Consider the following 19,577-nt stretch of genomic DNA (forward strand, 5'->3'; position numbering starts at 1 on the left):
AACTCTTAATTTGTTTGAGGACTCGTGAAGTATTTTCAGTAGCCATTTAGATCCTCAATCGTACTTTTTTCCTTATGAACGAAAGGTTGCAGTGTCAAGATGACTACTTTTTTACCAGTCTTCGTACCGAACACAATGAAATACAAATATTGCATTTGTAAATAAAATTTGAAGATAGTATTGGATTTTTTTGTTTGGAGCTGTTTAACATTCGCACATAAGTAGGAGAGTAGTAGAAGAGTTGTCGGGCATTCCCTGAAATATTTTGTTAGGAACGCATTTTTAGACTATTTGTTGGTTAATATGAAGATTATTTCAGTATAAATGTGAATATGTGTTTGACATCTCATTACGTCAGAATATATGTTGTTTTACTTTTCCTTCAGAAAATTTAACAACTTTCAAGCTTTTTTTTTTTGGTTTTGCTCATGCCCCTTTTAGAATTATCATGTTCCCGGAAGGAAGGACGCACCCCATATCTTATTGACTTTTTTTGCTCAAACGTTATTTACAGGCGTTTTGTTGAAGTTTACAAATCGAAAAAGGAGCTATTTTATAGTCCTCATTAATCACTGTTCTTATGGTTTTACTTTTACACTGTTTCGATTCATTAGGGTTCTTTGTGAAACATTTAGCGTAAACAAAAAATCTGAAAAGAAAACCTGAAATTTATTCAAAACTATTATACTTTTAAAAACATAGATAAATCCGCTGTATTACGAATAAATTAAAAAAAAAAAAAAAGATTACAAAAACTTTGTTTGAAACAAATTAAATTTTTGTTTTCGAATGCTTTGCTAATTCTAAAATTTATTCTGAATATTTATTTTTATTCTTCAATGAATTATGAAATCAGCATATTTTAAGTCCGAATAATACGTTTCCTGATAATTTCATTGCCGTATCGATAAGGGGGGGGGGGAGGGGGAGAGTGATCTGTAATTTACTTTATCAACCCTGTGTCTGCTTCTGATTTTCTGAATGATAATGTTAATGTTGCATTTAGCGCGAAAACAAAATGTTAATGAACTTACTGCATATCCTTCTTGCATAAAAAGTAGACTGTGAGAGCATTTTAATAAATAAAATTTAGAAAACAAACAACGAACATAATGATTAACAAAATTTCAAGTTGCAGTACATAAAGAAAGTTATGCTGCCCACTGCCAATAAATTTTGAGCATAGACAATGAGCAGCCCTGGGTGCACAGTGCCCGATTAAGTTATCTGGAACCTAGGTCAAACGCTCTTTCGAGGCCCTTTTGTATTTAAGTCTAAACCTCACAATTTTTGTCGTTGGCTGAAACAGTTTAAGGCATTTGGAGGCCCCTAAAAAGTGGGGCTCTATAGTTAGTCAGTCTATTCAGTAATCAGGCTCTGCGTGCGACCGGCATGCTAGCATGTGCCCTTTGGTATAGAAAGGTTGGGGACCGCTGGTATCGGAGCCCGATCATTCTGATATTGGACATAGGGCACATTTCTATTTCAGGGCCCCCTAGAGCCCGTCTAAGATTTTTGAAGACACTGGGCGTGAAAGTCATTTCGTGCCCCCTCTCCCTATTTCCGCTGATTCTGAAGCCACTAAATATTTCGATACTTGCGTATTAACACAACCATTCTAAATTTGGTGGTACCTCATATCACAACATTTAAAAAGTAGAAGAGATATAGTATACGATAATTCGACAAGATGTGTTAAACTTTGCCTGTTACAGTTTATCGTAAATATCAAAGTTATCTACGATATAACTTTTAATAGCAAATACAGATCAAGCTGGGAATGGTTTTGGGATTTGCAAAGAGATCAACATTTTAAGAGGAATTTTTATAAGATATTTTTTCTTTGTCTTGGCATTTGCAAAAATATCAATGATATTATTGCACTCTATAGATTCTGAGTGAAATCATTATTTATTTTTATTTAGCATAATAAATTAAGGGAATTTTAGGCCCCCTGAAATCTAAGAGGAGGGGCCTGTGCCCACATGCCCCTGCGGGAATCACGCTCTAGTTGGTATAGAATATGGTTAAAAATATCTGAAACTCAAAAATGCTACTTAAATTATGAATTATAGTGTATTCAACTGTTTTGTATGTCCTCGCAATCTTCGACCATAGAAAGCGATGAATGACTGTCGAAAGCCAAATTTAATACAATCGGATGTTTTTTTTTTAAATTTTATTAGATTTCTGAGCTGAATGGAGGATAAGGAAAATCAAACTGCTTTCTTGTATCCCTTCCAAATTGGGCAATCGAATACTCGGATAAAAGAAAAGTTGATAACAAGTGTCTTCCCCCCAACCTTCTTGTCGTTCATTGGGTGGTGTGTCATTGAAAAAATTTCCCCGAAAACCCCATTGGCAATCGCTTTGCACTCTACTAGGCGTTGTGTCTCTGCTATAACCTTCAGAAAGGAGAAAGGAAAACAAAAAGAGGTTTGCGTTTGCAGTTGGAGAAACATGTGTTGTCTTTTAACAACTGAAATGTCTTTGAAGATTGCAGCTCATGAGAGTTCGAATGTTTTTCGATATGTTTGGTTAGTTTTATTTAATCAGTACACAATTTTAAAATATCGATTAAAAATTACGTTACTTCATATTCACAAGTAATCCTTCAAAAGTGTGAATTACCGTTTGGAATAAAACTTTGCATATCCTTCGGTACAACATTTAAATATATTGAACACGTGTTTTTTTTTATCGGCAACAAACAGCTTTAACGGGATGAAATTACCCCTAAATATTGGATAATTGGGATAATAAAGGGTACAATATATTCTTTCACTTGTAATTTTGAATGCTAAAATTCAAATAATGATTGGCAGTTTGAAAAAAACTAAACAAACTAAAATTGACGTGTTTTTGGATTTTTCTTGTTGCCTATGAACAATTCCATGTCAGAAAAATCGCCTTCTTGACTAGTGGAGGATTTACAGGAGGGGCGGTGGGGGGCGACCGCCCCCTCCGTGACCGTCGTTTTCTAAAACTAATAATATAGAATTGAAGGAATTATTAGCAATCGCTGCTAATTTTTATCCAGTACGTTCTACAAATTTGCTTTAAATTAAAAGTAGACAGTTAGTGTAGTCGAGGATGAACAGCGTTACCCACTTTTTTTGTTTGAACCTAAGCTTGCCCCTCCCTCCTTTTTTTATTATATTTCTATTTCTTTTTATATTTCTATATGTGTCTTCCAACCAATTTTCAATCATGATTTGAATTTTTGTAGTTAAAATTTGAAAAAAAAAAAAAAAAAAGAATATATTGTACTCTCTAATATCCCAATTATTCAGTACTGTCGGCCCTGCTGTCGAATATCTTCGGTTCTAAGAATTTTATTCGATTAAGCGGGGCATTTATGATTAAGGGGGGAAATGTTCTTTACCTTTCTAAATTGATAACATTTGTCTTAAACATAACAATAATAAATCAATAGCTATATAAAGGGAATAATTTATGTTTTTGGTAAAACGTTTTTGAAATAAGATAAATAAAGGACAAAATAGTTTCATAATTAATCTCAAGTCCGTATGAGAAAAAAAAAGTAACTAACAACTTGGGTTATGAAAATTTTGGCATCTTTTCTCACTTCATTATTTTTTGAATTAAGTCCATAATAGTGGATAGCTTGTTCAAGATCTTTTGGGAACGCATTTTCTGACTCTTTTTCCCCTACTTGTCGTCTACCGTGCTTTGCATTTAATTTTCATTAATCTTAATTGTTGTTGAAAATGTGTATTTTTTTTTTTTTTTTTTTACTCACTTTAATTTTCGAATGCGCTTCTTTTTTTTTGTAATGACAAAGACAAAAGAAATTTGATAGAATAGTGGACATGTTTCGATGTAATATGCAAGTTGTTTTTCTCGCCCGTTTTGTCGGCGAAAACTATTGCTTCATATTTTTAAGTCAATAATTTTCCTTACTTAATTTATTTCTAATTTATTTTTAAAAAATGTCAGCAAGAATATTTTCGAAAGCTGATCAATATTATTCGATAATCCGGTGAAAATATTCGATTAAGCGGGGATCTTTAACATTGCGTCTATGGGGAAGTATTCGATTCCGGAAGGTTTTATTCGAAAAGCGGCGTATTCGTTTATCCGTTTCCCGATTAAGTGGAGCTGACAGCATTTAGAGATTAATTTCATCCCATTAAAAGTATTTATTGACGATAAAAAAGTACGTGTTTAATATTCCTAAGTGTTCTGTCGATGTGCAAAGTTTTAATTCAAATCGGCATGCGACGCTAGGTCAATGTTACTTGTCAGCTTATTTCGTCTTTCATAGAATCCCTCATTTCGGGGGCAGGAGCCTCTAACTGCGCCCTTATGTGTATGGGCCCCTTTAGTTACAATAAAAGAAATTAGTGAGGAAGATAACTGTGCCCACGACATTTCCTTTCTCTGGCATAGGCAGGATTCTGCTTCGGGAGGGCCCAAATGTTTGCATTAAAAGCACTACCAGATTATCCACTTTTCATTAAATATGTTGAGCTATGCCATGAACATTTAAACTTTTACCAAATCATCAATAAATTGAGAAATTAAAGCCAACGTCAATTAATCAATTTCTTTAAATTCCATACTTATTTTTTTTTCTTTTTAATATTTTCCAATTTAAGGGTGGGGGCAGCTGCTCTTCCTTGCTCCCTCCCCCCTCTTGGCATGCCCGTGGTAAAAATGCAGTTCGATTTAAAATTATGTTTTTTATTCTAAGTAATTTAAAATATGTCACATATGGTTGGATCCGTAAAACATTTCGTTTAAAACTTCTTTTATCTTCTCGGTGCATTTACCAAATGGCAATGGCATTGTTTTTGCTAAATGTATTTTTGAGCTGTTAAGAGGACTCATCCGACAGAAATTTTCTAGCTTTCGGGAAGAGAGAGAGAGAGAGAGAGATGCAGTGTTTTTCTACCCTCTCTAAGCGGATCTGCTGACAGGTTTTGGATGAATTCTTCCCCCTCTAAACGACTGTCTATCTACCCCCTCTAAGAGTAAGGGCACCCCCCCTAAATATCACAAAGATCCTTCCCCCCAAAAGCAAGAGCCCCTTCCCAAATGAGAAAAATATCTATCAGAGCACCCCCCGTAAAAATTTTAGTGGTGCAGTCTGCGCCTTGACCCCCCCTTTTCTAGGTGGGCACCCCTGGGGGTAAACTTTCTCAAATGCCTTTCGAAAAAATTCTTACATGTAAAATAAGTTTATACTAAATAATGAAAGCAAACTATACGAAGTCGTAGCAGGAAAATGAATTGCAGTTCAAAGTCAATATAAGTTTCGGAACTTCATTTTATTGGTCATCATGGACGCAGCTAGATGGGGTAAGGGCAAGGGAAGGGAGGGCAGCTGCCCCCCTCCCATCCAAAATAAAAATTGTTTAAGGCTACAATAGAGTTTTAAAATGAGAAAAATCGACCAAAATTTGGATTTTTCATTTTTTCCCTTACATTAATCTTTGAACTGTGGCAATAGCTCAGCCAGAAATACCTTCTAGAGGTTTTTTTTTTTTTTGATCAAAATACTTTCTGGAGGGTTTTTTTTTAAAAATGACTATCTGAAAAGGCATAAGCAAGTGCTTGTATTTTATGGCTCTGATAAAAAGACGCATGACCTTGAGAGAGTTCATTTCTGTGTGGAAAGAAAATAGGAGTCGTGGAGAATGGGGGCTCCTGGCAGAGACTGCGCCATCGGTATAAAAAGGGGGAGGGGATTTTAGGAGATTTTAAAATCGTATTTGGGGAGGGGGAGTCTCGTTAACGGGGCGTGCTTTTTGCATTTGAAGGTGTGTGCCTTCCTCCTAAGGGAGGGGGGATATTTCTCGTTTTTGTGCAAACGGGCGTAAAAGGGTAGTCTTTTTTACTTAAATTAATAGGGGGTAATTTTAGAGTTTTTTTAAATTTCATTTTGAGGAGTCTTGTCATTGGAGGGCGCTCCTTAGCGTCCAAAGGAGAGATACGTTGTCCATCTACCCAAGAACGATGATACACCTTTTCATTGCACAGAGCTCCCCCCCCCCCCAAAGGGGACTGCATGAAACAAGATCGAAAACCTTCTTCAATTACTCCCCCCTTTAAAATTTCAATGTTCTAGGTGCTACACCTACCCCCTTTCCTCACTAGGCACCCAGACGTAACTATCTGAAAAATTATAAGCAAAAGCTTGTATTTTATGGCTCTGATAAAAAGATGCATGACCTTGAGAGAATTCATTTCAGTGTGAAACAAAGCAGACAGCGTAACTCAAAGCGGGGCGGGATGAATCCGGGTTAAGACAGAATCATTAAATCATGTGCCATGAGGTCAAATAAAATTCTTAAACTACCTCCTAAAAATTTCAGCACTGTCTGCACCAGGACCCCACTCCCCCCCCCTCACCCGCCTGTTTCCTTCTACATTGAAATCAATTCTCTGAAAGGTCATACATATTTTTTATCACAGTCTTACAATTATGCTTCTTCGGATTGCTATATACGTCAGGAGTGACCACAGGGGGGGGGGGTCATAACGTAGCCTGTACCATCAACAATTTCTGGGGGGGGGGTAAAAAAGGTTTTTGATCTCATTTTGTTGAATCTCACAATTGTAAGAAAATGCCATCTAAATGGGGCCGGGGGGGAATCAAAAGTTTTAAAAGTTTTTTTTGTTTTAATTTATTTATTTTTGATTAAAAATTTTTTTTGAAAACTGTTTATACTTTTTTTTATTTAGTTAGTTTGTGTGTCTGTGTATGTCATTTGCGTAGCACAGAACTTTTCTAATAAAATAATAATAATAATTAAAAATAAATAATCATAAAATATTTTTTTAAAACAAATTTATTTAAAAAAAAGAGCAAAAATACGAAAGGAAAAAGGGTCGAGAAATTTTTTTTAGGGGAGGGGGTGATTTTTGTTAGTAAGCTTGGGGGGGGGGGACACCCCTGGATTTCATATGTTTAAAGAAAACTGCTTTCAGAAAGTTGGGTTTTAGCATCTAATGAAACAAAAAAAAAAAAAAAAAAAAGTATTAAAAGTAAAAAAATACATTTGGCAAAAACAAAATGTTATCTGGTAAATGCACCGAGAAGAGTAAAAGAAGTTTTTAACGAAAATTTACGAAAAACAAGGACATTCTTTGTGTTTGAAATTATTACTTTAATTCTCTGACCGGAATTTATCTCATTTTCGAGGCTTGTTTTCCTGGCGCTATTGTGACTCAAAGGATAATATTTTGCACTTCCAGGTGTTAAGGGAGAGTATCCTGGGTTGCCTTAGATGCTTGAAAGTTGAAAAAGTATGCATATTATAGCAAGATATCTAATAAGTTTCACAGTCCAAAACACATTGTGTTTGCATGTCAGAGAGCTTTGTTGGCCTCGCTATAGGCGCCATCTAGGGGCAAAATTCTCTGCCCCTGTCCCTCGCTTTCGAAGGGAAAATAACAGGCTCTTCAAGCAACAGCACAGATTCTCGTAGGCTACGGCAGTGTTCCATGGGAACACGAGGGACTACGTTCGGACAAGTTGGTTTCGTTTTTATCTGATTTATAGCGCCACCTATTATTTACTTCCCGTTCCCAATAGCAGACAAGGCTGATTTTAACAGTTCGTAAAATCCGTAATGTTGATGGTGCCTGTTGAAGCGTGTTGGTTATTGTCGCGTTGTTCCTTGGTGTTTTTCCGTCAATCTGAGTTATTTGTAAACGAAAGAAACATCTTGTAAGCATATATTCTTGAAACTTTTCATAGAAATATTTTCATTTCCTACAAAACTTTTTTTTTCTAGGATTATCATGTTGATCACAATGTACGTAGATAATTCTATTTGTTTTCTCTAAATTTCATTATGAACCTGAATGACTATCGATTTAATATGCTTATTAATGTTTTTTCTGCTTCAAAAATATGTTATTGTGAATTTTTTTCTCTTTATTTCTTTTATTCATTTTCATTTTTGGTATATTGTTTGGACACACTCATGCTTTTTATTTGATGATGCAATTTTAATTATTCTGGCCACGGTGTTACCAGAAAGAACGAGTTCTCAAGTATCCCAGACAGGAAATCCAGCTCATTTTTTCATTCTTTATCTGAAATAACACAATCGAAAATAAAACCTTAACGAAAAGAAAATGCAAGGTGACAAACAGGCTATTTTTAATGTGAAGGATTTCGATATCTAATTTTGATGACAATACCTCGTACAAAATTAACATTAATGTTTTGCAACTGTAGCACATTAGAAAAAAGTATTTTGCGGTTAGAAGTTTTATTCGCATTTTGCTATTGTTGATTGGTTGGATCTTAGATCATGAAATGGCACAATAGTCGAGAGAAGAAAATCTTCACTAAGCTGTAAAAAGTCTGAAATGTATTTCTCCTTCAGTTGAAAAACTGGCATTTATTGCATTTAAGTCTATTATAGCACTATTTTTGAACAGTGCACACATGCATAAATATAGGAAAATTTGGTTACTATTATTTCTAAAAAAATATTTAAACTCATGCATACAAATTGAAACTTTTAATGAAGAATTCAACTTCTATGTAACTAGACTAGCATCAGCTGCATAAAAGGGTTATATTTTTTTGATATACTTCTACACATTGAATAAATGTTCAATATAAAATATTACCTTGTTTCTTTTTATTTTGTTTTTGATATTTTCTTTCAAAATACAATTTCTCTAAGAAATATAGTTTTGGAAGGGTTGTAGTTTTGGGCGAACAAAAACGTTTTGGCCATGCCACAGGCAAAAACTGGATTTAACCACCATTCAGCTGGCAAAAACTATATTGTATAAAAGCACACTAATATGTGTACGCAAACCATTTATATGCATAATATTGCACATTTTAATGCATGATTAATAGAAATAGGATGTGTATTTATCATGATTGAAATAGTTTTAAAATCCGACTTATTGATTAAATGCATTTTTTCCTTAACACAAAAAAATATTCAGAACAGTGACAAAGGACACTCGTTTATTAGGAATACTAAACAACCTACAATATAAACAAATTGCTGTTTTTCACAAAACTTGTATCATGTTTTCAATGTATTTAAAATTAATAAAATTCTTTTGATTAAATTTAAAATTCATTTTGTGTGCTTAATTGAAATATATTTTTTAAAAAAATATCGTAATTTTCCTATGATCTCACTAATCTTTTGGAACATGCCACACATCGATTACTTGCCTAGGATGTAAAAGGAACTGTTTACTTAAATAATGAATTGTAACTGATTATGGAATTGATGTTTCAAATTTCTTTTAGTTGTGTACTCATTAATTTTGATTTTAAACTTTATTATTTTGTATATCCATGTCTAATGGCCAAAACTGATTCTATCCAAGCCGGTTTTATCCATGGTTAAAACCACCACTGGCCAAAATTCTAACAAACCTGTCAGGACACTTTCAGAGTTTTTGACAGAAGGGTAAAAACCATGGTTTTTACTATTGTTTTTACCATAGTGTCCAAAACCTTGCCCACTCATTTACTGGGGCTCTACCCCATGGAATTCTCCTCTTAACTCTCACCAACCCCTGAAGATTCTTGCACAATCTAGTTTTGTTATTAGGTAACCCTTTGAGGTCCTTTTTTTAAAAAAGTTTTTTCCTCCTGATAAATTCCTGGTAAAATATTTTATATGTCATACAAAGAAATTCTATATTCAGTCCTTTTATTTACTTAAACATTATTTTTTGTTTCGGACATGCCCCTTTTTGTTTTTAATTTTGCAGTCGAGAATATTTACAACTTTTGCCCTGTAGCATCTGTACCCTTTTCAAATCCCTTTTAGGGACTTGAAGCAATTTTGTCCTGTTTTGGATAGGTTAATCAGTAATGATTGCTAACATGGAAACACATCAAAGCTTTTGCTGGTAATCTTTCCCTCGTTCAGATGTAAATTGTTTGGACTGATTATAATGAACTGTAACTTCAAATTTCAGATTGGAATTGTCTGCTTTTTGAATTTATCATGCTCAAGTTGGTCTAAATGCCAAATTTAATTGCATTCTTACCGTTAGAAGAGACATTCGCAAGAGAGCCATCATCGTCTTAACTTCTTTGCTTGTGGAACAGTAAAAAAGAACATCAAGATGTTTTTTAAAAGAGTGGACAGATCATATTCATTATAATACGTAAGTTTTCAGTAAATTCTCATAAAAAAAATCTTTTGTTAAAATTATTAACTTTTAGCAAAGCTATAGAACTTTAAAAAAAGTTGTACAATTGTTATTAGTATTGTAGTGTCAAATTTTGAGGCACTAAAACTTACGATATTTTATGTTTTTTTAATTTTTTTTTTTGGAAATAATCTGTAGAATTGTTCTGAGAACTCTCCTGTTTCTGACTGCATGAAAATTTTAAATCATATCCAATTTTAGAACTTTCCCATTTAATTAAAATTTTTTGTTTAATTTAGTCGCTAAATAAAAAAAAAAATATGCAAAATGCAAGCATTATATGGATGTATTCATGTTATTGCTGCTTATTTTTTAATATCAATACTTAATTAGTGTCCGAAATTGTATAAAACGCTTGGTATATCAAAGGAAAATTAAGGTCATCATTTTTAGAAAACTTGGTACTTTTATTTTCAATGAACACTTAAGGCATTGGCTTTAAATTTAAATGTTTAATTGCAAATAATGTTTAAATGTATTAAAAATTAAAACTGATATTGGCATCGATAGGTTTATCGTATAATAATGAGGCCAAAGGATTATCCACTGAAAATCCAGATTATGTGCCAAAAACTCAGCAGATGTTTGCCATGTGGATTATAAATTAAATAATACCAGTGGAAAGGATATTCATCACACAGAAAAGAAAGTGACTGGATGTTATTTTTCTTTCTTCCCAGTTCTCTCTCTCTCTCTCTCTTTGAGCAATCACAAATTGCTTATTGTTTTCACTTTACCATTGAATGACATCTCTCCTTTGATTTTTGACCGGTGCCTCTGCAGCACCACACACCCTCATGATTGCAAAAAACAATTCGAATTCACGATGTCAAAAATTCAAATTTTAATTTCTTTCTTTTTTTTTTTTTATGCGCTTGCAGCATAGTGCTTGGGTGTAGAATATTTTTAAGTCTCTTAGGACGAATATTCTGGATGCTGCTACAAATCTCAATGTAACTAGAGAAGTAGCTACTGTTTCAAGGCATGAAAGTTTTGCCCCTTTTCTTTGAAATATACTTTTTTGTAGTTTTTCTGGGTATTTTTTAGATTGCTGTAAATCTGGAGAAAAGGGGCGGGGAGCTGCACTAGTTTTTAATTCTACAATTTTTTTTTTTTTTTTTTTTTTTTTGCAGTTTGCAACAATTTTACTGTATAATTTTAACTAGACGATCCTTATATTTTAAAAGCATAATATAAATATACATTTGTGTATGTATGTTTTATTTTTCCTGCAATATGTATTGAGTATGTATTCTGTACTCTTAAAATTTTTGAAATGAGATCTGCATCTGAGTAGGCTTTTGTTTCTCTATCTTCACCAGTCTACATTAATCAGGTTCACATACCTGCTAAATCTACTATTTTTGTGCCCCCCCCCCCACTTATTTTATCTGTCTTCTAATTTTACACTTGAGTATGATTTTCCTTCATTTTTAAACCAATTTAGTCAAAAATCATTTTAAAAACTGCTACAATCCTTCAAAATATCAAACTTGACAAAAAATGATAAAATTTGTAAAAATTACCCAAATCAGATGTTTTTTCTGCTATTTTTTCAATTAATTCATTGGTTTCAACAATGATGTTGGTAATTATTAAGATTGTTCACCATGGTCAGATTTAAATGCAATTCTGAAATTATTTGATTCATTAAAAAGTTATATTTTCTGCTTTGATTTTTCAAATGCAATCTGTATCGGGAAGATTTTTTTAAAAATCTTAATTATTGTTTAGATTTATTACAAGGCTAGTAAATGAAATTATTGTTTGTTTTCATTTAAACTTAGATTTGGAAATGTTTGAATTAAATTTTATCATTTGTTTGAGAGTTTTCAAGTTTCAGTTTGATAACTTCAAGTTAAATGCTGAATTGAAAGAGGGGGGATTTAATTAAAAGGGTGGGGGGGAACTGTCTTTTAAAATATTTTCAATATAAAATCTGCGGTACCCTCGCCCCCCTTGCACCTGTTTTTTGATGTAAAAATCAACTGGTCTTTGAAGTAAAATCTACTGTACTGTTTTGAAATAAAATCTATTATTTCTTTCAAAAATAACAGATCTGGGTTCATCATTCCTAACACTTTCAGGTCTGAGCTATTTCTATCGCATATCTCCCTCCAGACTGGGTTTTTCTTGGCGCTTTGCATGATTTTTTAAAACATACTTGGAAGATGTGTATTTTAGTAATTTTTATTGTATTACATACTTTTTAGGATGTTTTCTTTTGTAATAAAGAAACAATTTGAATGAAATAAAAATAAATTTTTAGTTAGAAATTGTCGAAAAAAGCATGTTTGAAACTAGAAAAAATGTTCTGCATAGGAAAACATAATTTTTAACCATAAAAGTTTACCCAGACTAAATTAAAGACAAATATCTGAAAATGGGTTTAATTTGAAATTTAACATTATTTAATGAAATTTGCAAACATTTCAAAGCACAAACTTGAATTTGTACCCCTATTCTATCACGATTCATGTTGTTATTTCTGCCTGGTGCTGCCATCTATGTGTATTTTTTTTTTGGAAAGTACAGTGAAACCTGTGTAAGTTGACTACTTGCGGAGCAGTACTTTAGTGGTCAACTTAAACAGGTGGTCAACTTAAAAAAAAAGGGTTTGCTATATGATTCTCAGCCAAATTTGGTGTATATTGGAAGTCACAACATAGACAGGTAATCAATTTACAGGAGTGGTCAACTTTACAGGTTTTACTGTAAAAGGTTCGTAGCTAGTATCTAAAAAGATTAGAAACCTATAAAACTCGTACTTTTATAGCTAAGCGAGTAAAAATTTGACCCCGAGATAATCTCAGGCTTAGTTCCCTTCACCGAAAATGGCAACCCGAGTGACGCTCTGGCGTAGACCTAAAAGTGTTAATTTTACATCAGAAAATCAGTCTCTAAGTCAGTAGACAGAAAGAATCGATACCAGAGATGCAGCTACTTTTTTTTTTTTTTAAGTGTGAAAATACTCCAGGACCTTATTACCTGCAAAAACTGAAGACCATAATGGTGATCAATTTCATACAAAAATAACTTTCTAAAGATGAAATGGAAAACAGAAAGGACAGAAGAGATGCATTTAGTTTTGATTTTTTATGTTTCAAATTCTTGCTCGACACTTTGTATTTAAAAAACAAAACAAAACAAAAGAACATTTAAACGAAATATTTTTTTAGATTCCAACTCCTTCTCCCAGCACCACGAATTTTTATTTACAATATGAAGCATGAAAATGCTCTTGAATGCATTTTGGAGGAGTATTCCTGATTTAAATGCACTTGTAGTGACGGTAAAATTATCCCTGATTGATGCTTATTTAAAAACCTTTTGTTTTCTGTTTTCTTTACTTATTAAACCATTCAGTAGTAAAACAAATTCACTCAGAAACTATTAATAAATAACTGGCAACTCTCCCCTACATTCTCTTGATTTTCAAGGCAATCTCTTGCAACATGGAGATCTCCTGATTTCCATTCTAAATTTTGCAGAGAAAAAAAAAGCATGATTCTCAAATCAGGCATTGTTAAGTTTTAAATGTATCAAGCCTTTGTACCAAGTCTTCGTTGTAGTGCCTTATACATTACTCTTGAAAAAATTATTTCATAAAGTTGATGTATTGTATATTTATATAATGTTTTTGGTCAGATGTTTGAGTGTTTCTCCAAAAGTGTTCTCATTTTTTGTTTTTAAAAAAGAAAAATGCTTATTCATGACATTTATTGATATTTAGGTGTGACAATCAGAAGAAAATTGAAAATGGCGTCATCAACGGTATGAATAAAAGTTTAGTTCTTGATTTACATTTACGGAATTGAATTTAATTACAGACATTGTAATGCCGGTGGTTTTCTTACTCTAGTATGTACTACTGACGTGGGCAGAAGAGCAGTAATTGAAAATTTTTTATTTAATTTTTTTTCATTTTAATCATCTATTGTATGTTAGCTTTAGTGTACAAGCTTGCTTAAGCCCTAGTTTCCTAGAAGCGAAAGCGCCGATTCTCGGTGTCGCTTCTCGTCGAGGGAAAAACTTGATTCTTCTGCGCATGCGCGCCCGAGCTACATTGCCGTTGTGAATTGCCACACCGGAATCAACTTGACTTTGATTTCAGCATCAAACGTGAGACCAACGCCATTTAAACTTTCTCTTTTATCGCATTAGAAAAAGTTAAAACATTATTAATGATTGATTTTTCACTTAGCATTCCACCCAAGTCGTTTATTATTTCCTTAATAAAAATTAAATAGAATGAATTTTTTAGCTGAAATAAAATATATGGAAAAATAACAAATAAAACTTTAAAAATATTTTACCTGTCTTAAAACTCATGAGTTCAGTTGTTTTATGTTTATTTTTAAAAGAGGAATATTTTAAGGGTGTTTCATTAAGTACATTGTAGTTATTTTAAAATTGAATAAAATGTCAGTTACCACATTAAGTCAGTCACCAAGAAATTTTCTGTGTTCCCAATGCAAATTTCAAACTCTACTCATTCAGTTTTTACATACTCTTAATGTAGGCAAAGAGTCTGAACTTTCTTAAGTGTCCACTAAAAATGTTCATGCACAGTAGAAAAAGTTGCTTTCTTATGGTTACTGACTGGCATTCATAAAATGAATTTAATACTGTGTCTAAACGGAGAATCATAAGAATATTTATAACAATTAGGTTGTAGTAAGAAACTTAATAATGTGCATTACAAAACACGTAACTTTTTTTTTTTGGGCTAGGAAATATTTAAAAAAAAACATTGATTACTGTGTAACAAATTATCAAACTAAATTCTCTAGAAAAGTCTGTCGAATCTGTTATGGCCTATTTTTAATAACACAGTTTCTAATATAAAATTAAAGTGATACAGTATTAAAATAGATAGTTTAAGCTTTCAAATAATATGTATTACTTTGTATTTTGATAACATTGAAATTTTGATGCTCAAGTTGATATTTTTGTGAAATTGCCCTGTACAGAAACAACAATTTGAATAAATAAATTTACAGTAAATAAATAACAATAATAAAAACATCAGTTTCATCTATTTAAGTGTATCTTGCCATGGCACTCTCCCATGTTTAATTAAAATAAGATGCAAATTTTTCCCTGATATTTGTAGGAGAAAACCTGCGGTGTCTCTGATTTGTAGATGCAATTGGAACCCATGCTGTCTTCTGGCATTTCTAATTTATCACCATCATTTATGACAGTGATATTATGAGTCCTTAGCATATTGTGCAGTATGCAGCATGCTACAACAAGAAGATTTACTGTTTCTTCTTTCAATGCTATGGGGCTCTACAAACCCAATAATTGAATGTTGCTTTTTTCTTATTCTTAGTGGCTAAATCAAGAGGGTAAGGTTTCATCATATTGCCTGCAAACTGTCTTATTCTTCAAAAAATTTGTCCGTAAAAAAGGATACATCAACGTAAATAACTCCCAAAATAGTGTTCATGTCTGTACTTGAGGGTGTCCATACGAGAGAGGTTTTTAATACATAAGACTTAATGCCTTGGAATTTGAAACTGTCCGTATAAAAGGGGTGTCGGTTAGGAGGGGTTTTACTACTGGCGGCCCTCCCCAGCCTTGTCAGGTTGAAAAATTATCCAGTTTAATTAAGGGCCACTAGCCTTTATATTGGTGGAGAATATGTCATACATGGTGGGGGGACAAAATACATATTCAAATAATTTAACTGCACTTAGTTTGTTAAGGCCGAAAAGGGGGAAGGGTGGTCAATCGCCCCTTTTGGAACCTGATTTAAGTGAAAAATTTGAAATTATGACAAAAAAGTGCTTCCTGAGGGTCACAGCAAGTTTTCACCTGGTGAAATGAGCTCCTTATTTCTGTTGTATGCAACTCTTTTAATTTCTGAAGCTATTTCATCTAAAACAAACTGAAACAGTTCTGGAGACAACCTAAAATATTCCCGAAATTTGGCACTGTTTTTGGAAAGGTGCCTATTAATAGGCTTGACAGATTTCTGAAATGTTCGACCGGGACACGGAAATGCCCCCCCCCCCCCCGGCCGAGTTTTAAGTATTAAAAAGGGTTACACACCTGTGGCTGATTTTTGGAGTGTAGGGCAGTTTATTCTCGATGCTATGAATAAATGGTAGCTAACTATGAACACAAAACAGATGTAATAAAAAATGACATAAGCAGATACAATTTGAACATTTCACTTCTTAGAAGAAAATATTTATAATTTATTTTAGTTAGAAAAAACACTTTGAATGAGGAAAAAAGTGTTACACTATTGAGAAATACTTTTCATTTTATCAGACTTTTTTAGACAGTCTTTTTTGGTTTAAATCTTATAAAATTCCACACAAACTAACCCGGTTTTAATTTTATAAGTCAGTGTTACAAATTATAAAGTAGTTACCCTAAATAATCCTTCACATTTGATTATTTTTGAGCCTTTTTGATCATTTGTAATCAAATTAATTTTTTTCCCGGACGTGGAGTAAACTGGCCTGGATGCTGGGATTTTTGTCTGAAAACCTGGATTGTCCCGGTCGAACCGGGACGTCTGACAAGCCTACCTATTAACCAAAATTTTATATTCTCCCTCTGTTCCACAATCTGCAAAAAGGAGACGGAAGTTTTTTCGAGGAAGTACCTCATTAAATGATATTAGTTCTTCATTTTCTTCCTCCTCCAGCAGCAATGCTGTATAATAAGATGGTTTTTAGTTGCAAAATCCATATCTCGTCTGCATCTGGATTTGTTTCAGTTTTGCAATGCAACTGCTCTCTCTGGAAAAAAACTCGTTAAGATTTCCCCCGCGTGATTGGGTTGCCTAGGGGGGGGGGGGGGATCCACTTTGGCGTAGTTGCTTGCTGCTCTTCAACTTGCCGCACGCTGAGTCGGCGATGGGTGCGTGTACGCCACCTATGAAACCAGTGCTTTACTTGGTTTCGGCTGAAAAAACCGCTGTCTGAATCCAACATTTCCCCATTAGTATTGAATCTAAAAGAATCAGCTTGTAAGCTTGTAAGAATCAGAATTCCGATTAATATTCATGCAATTTCAAAATATATGTATATATATATTTATATCTTGGCTTTTAGAATTTTACTGAATGGAGTAGAGAGGAGAAAGATGCTTTTGCTCGGAAGCGCATGCAAGAAATGAAATTGAAAAATGAAATGTTAATGCAAAGACATGCTGTAAGTTGAAAGGTTTCTATCTTCCTTGTCATTATAGTTGATTTATTCACTTCTTGTTTTTTAATTTCATGTGTTTAAACTCAGGGATAAACTTATGTTTTATCTATTTTTATGCATATTGCCCTTGTTATAAAGATAAGCAGAACTAATTATTTCATTAGGCTTATTATCTGTATATGAACCCTGAACTTTAGTTAGGTTGCTTCTGTCCTGTTTAATATGCACGTGACAAATGTAATATGATTCTTCTTTAATTAATGTGAATTTATACATTGAACTAATTGTTGTGCTAACTATACTAACCCATCTGATTTCAACCCCCTCACTCATTTTCTCAATAAGAACATTCATATAATAAATCAAAGGAAAGATGTTTATATTTTGCTAATATTTCTTCATTTATCCCTTGCCTTTAAAATATTCAAATGAACAACAATATAAATATTGTGTGTTGATCCTAAAAAATCATTTTAATGTTCCTTTAAGAAGAAAAAGAGTAATTAAGGTGCTTGTAAATAAGGATTAAAATAGTTGATGACATTTGTTGCATATTGTATTCATAATCTTGCATAAAAGTACCTTAAAGAAAATGTTTCATCTTAAAAAGTTTGCACATAAATTATTTATGTATCTGCAACTTGACAACTTCGTAGTAGCTTTCATGTTAAATCTTCAAACTCCCTTCCCCCCTCCCCACATTACAGAAACAAAGTGTTGATGCAAGAGGAGTAATTTAAATTTTGGGTCCTAAGCCCAAGAAAATATACATCCCAGTAAAATTGGATTTTGACCAGGAAGACTTCTAGCATAGCAATTATGAGATATTAAGGTAAGGCTGCATTAAATCCTTAAGTATGAACCAGAAAGATTTTACAAGCTGTGTGGCAAGTTTAACTTGCATTAGCCATGAACACTTAAGCTGTTGGTCTTCGAAAATGAAATGCTATATGAAGGTTCAAAAGGGGAAAAAAATTAAGGGGTTATCTTTTTTAGCATTGCAGTGGTCCTGGACCATGAGTAAGATCATCAATGCTCATCCCCCAAGATGCATGGTGCATGCCTTTGACATGCTGTGAAGTATCCCCCCAACCCTCAAATGAGAGCTCCCGGAAGATGAAAAGGACTCCTTTAACCACCCCCTAAACATTTCAGTGGTGCAGTCTGCACCATAGATCTCACCACCATAAGCACCCTTGGTATTCGGCTCCTATTTTGAACCTTTTCTAGCCATGAAATCCATTCTTGAATTTATTGGCAAAGAACTTTGTTTTTATTCCTGGTTCATTTTATAGTATTTGAATGTTTCAGAGTCTACATTTCACAAAGTTTGAAGATCAATATTTATTACCTAAAGACATAGAAATTAATTCTATTTTTGCTGGTCTAGAATCCCTACTAATACACAAACTAGAAACAAAATAAAGTGCTAGTTAAACAGCAAATTAAGTAGTTAAAGCTAAAAAAGTGTCATGTTACAAATTCTACACATAAAAGTTCGTTAAAAAAGTTGATCAAAATTGAGCTCCATTTCCTCTGAATCTATTTATCCCATATTATCAATGCTTTGTTCTTTTAGACACTGATACACTACATATATTAAAAATATAAAAAGTTAATTTTTAAAATGAAAATTCAAAAAATTAAATGAAAGAAACTTCACTTACACAGAGTGAAGTACTTAAAGTTGCAAACTCTACAAATTGTACCAACTGACTGTTTCCAGTGTTTTTTTTTTTTCAATTGTTTTACAAAAAAAGAATACTCAAAGATGTAGATTTACATTTGTTTTACAAGAAAAAACAAAAAATAAATGGCTTAGATATTTTTTTTTACAAGAAGTAGTAATTAAAGTCCGCCAATAAAGGAAGAAGTACTGTCTGCTATTTCTTTACTTTAAGCAAAAAATATCTCAGAATCAATAGGTACTAGATCCTCTGGAAGTTTCATTAAGTATCTTGTAGCAGGAATTGTTTCCTTTCCTGATTTTTTTTAATGGTTTGTATTTGTTATTACTTACTATCTTAAACACAAGTTTGATTTCAATAGATTTCTTTAAATCTGCATCAACTATTTCTCCTGCCCACTATTGGTCATTAAACAGGACAGCAATCCACTAACTTTTTGAAGAGACTGCTTGTTTCATGATAGAGTGTTTTTATCTTTATTAAGTTCCTTATTTAGTAGAAGACATATCAATTTGTTTTTAGTCAGCATATAAAGAGT

General features: G+C 32.9%; 1 protein-coding gene across 1 annotated transcript in view; it reads left to right on the top strand.

Annotated features, from left to right (window-relative positions):
* The first annotated feature begins 7,584 nt into the window (after nt 1-7,584).
* Nucleotides 7,585-19,577, top strand: part of LOC129219249 (homeobox protein 2-like) — a 79,173-nt gene continuing 67,180 nt past the window's right edge. The window contains exons 1-4 of the mRNA XM_054853575.1: nt 7,585-7,699; nt 9,943-10,134; nt 13,913-13,953; nt 17,256-17,354. Coding sequence (XP_054709550.1) covers nt 13,939-13,953; nt 17,256-17,354 — 114 coding nt within the window. The 5' untranslated portion in view covers nt 7,585-7,699; nt 9,943-10,134; nt 13,913-13,938. The remainder of the gene's footprint in view (nt 7,700-9,942; nt 10,135-13,912; nt 13,954-17,255; nt 17,355-19,577) is intronic.

Source organism: Uloborus diversus, chromosome 3, assembly GCF_026930045.1.
Source record: "Uloborus diversus isolate 005 chromosome 3, Udiv.v.3.1, whole genome shotgun sequence".
NCBI lineage: Eukaryota > Metazoa > Arthropoda > Arachnida > Araneae > Uloboridae > Uloborus > Uloborus diversus.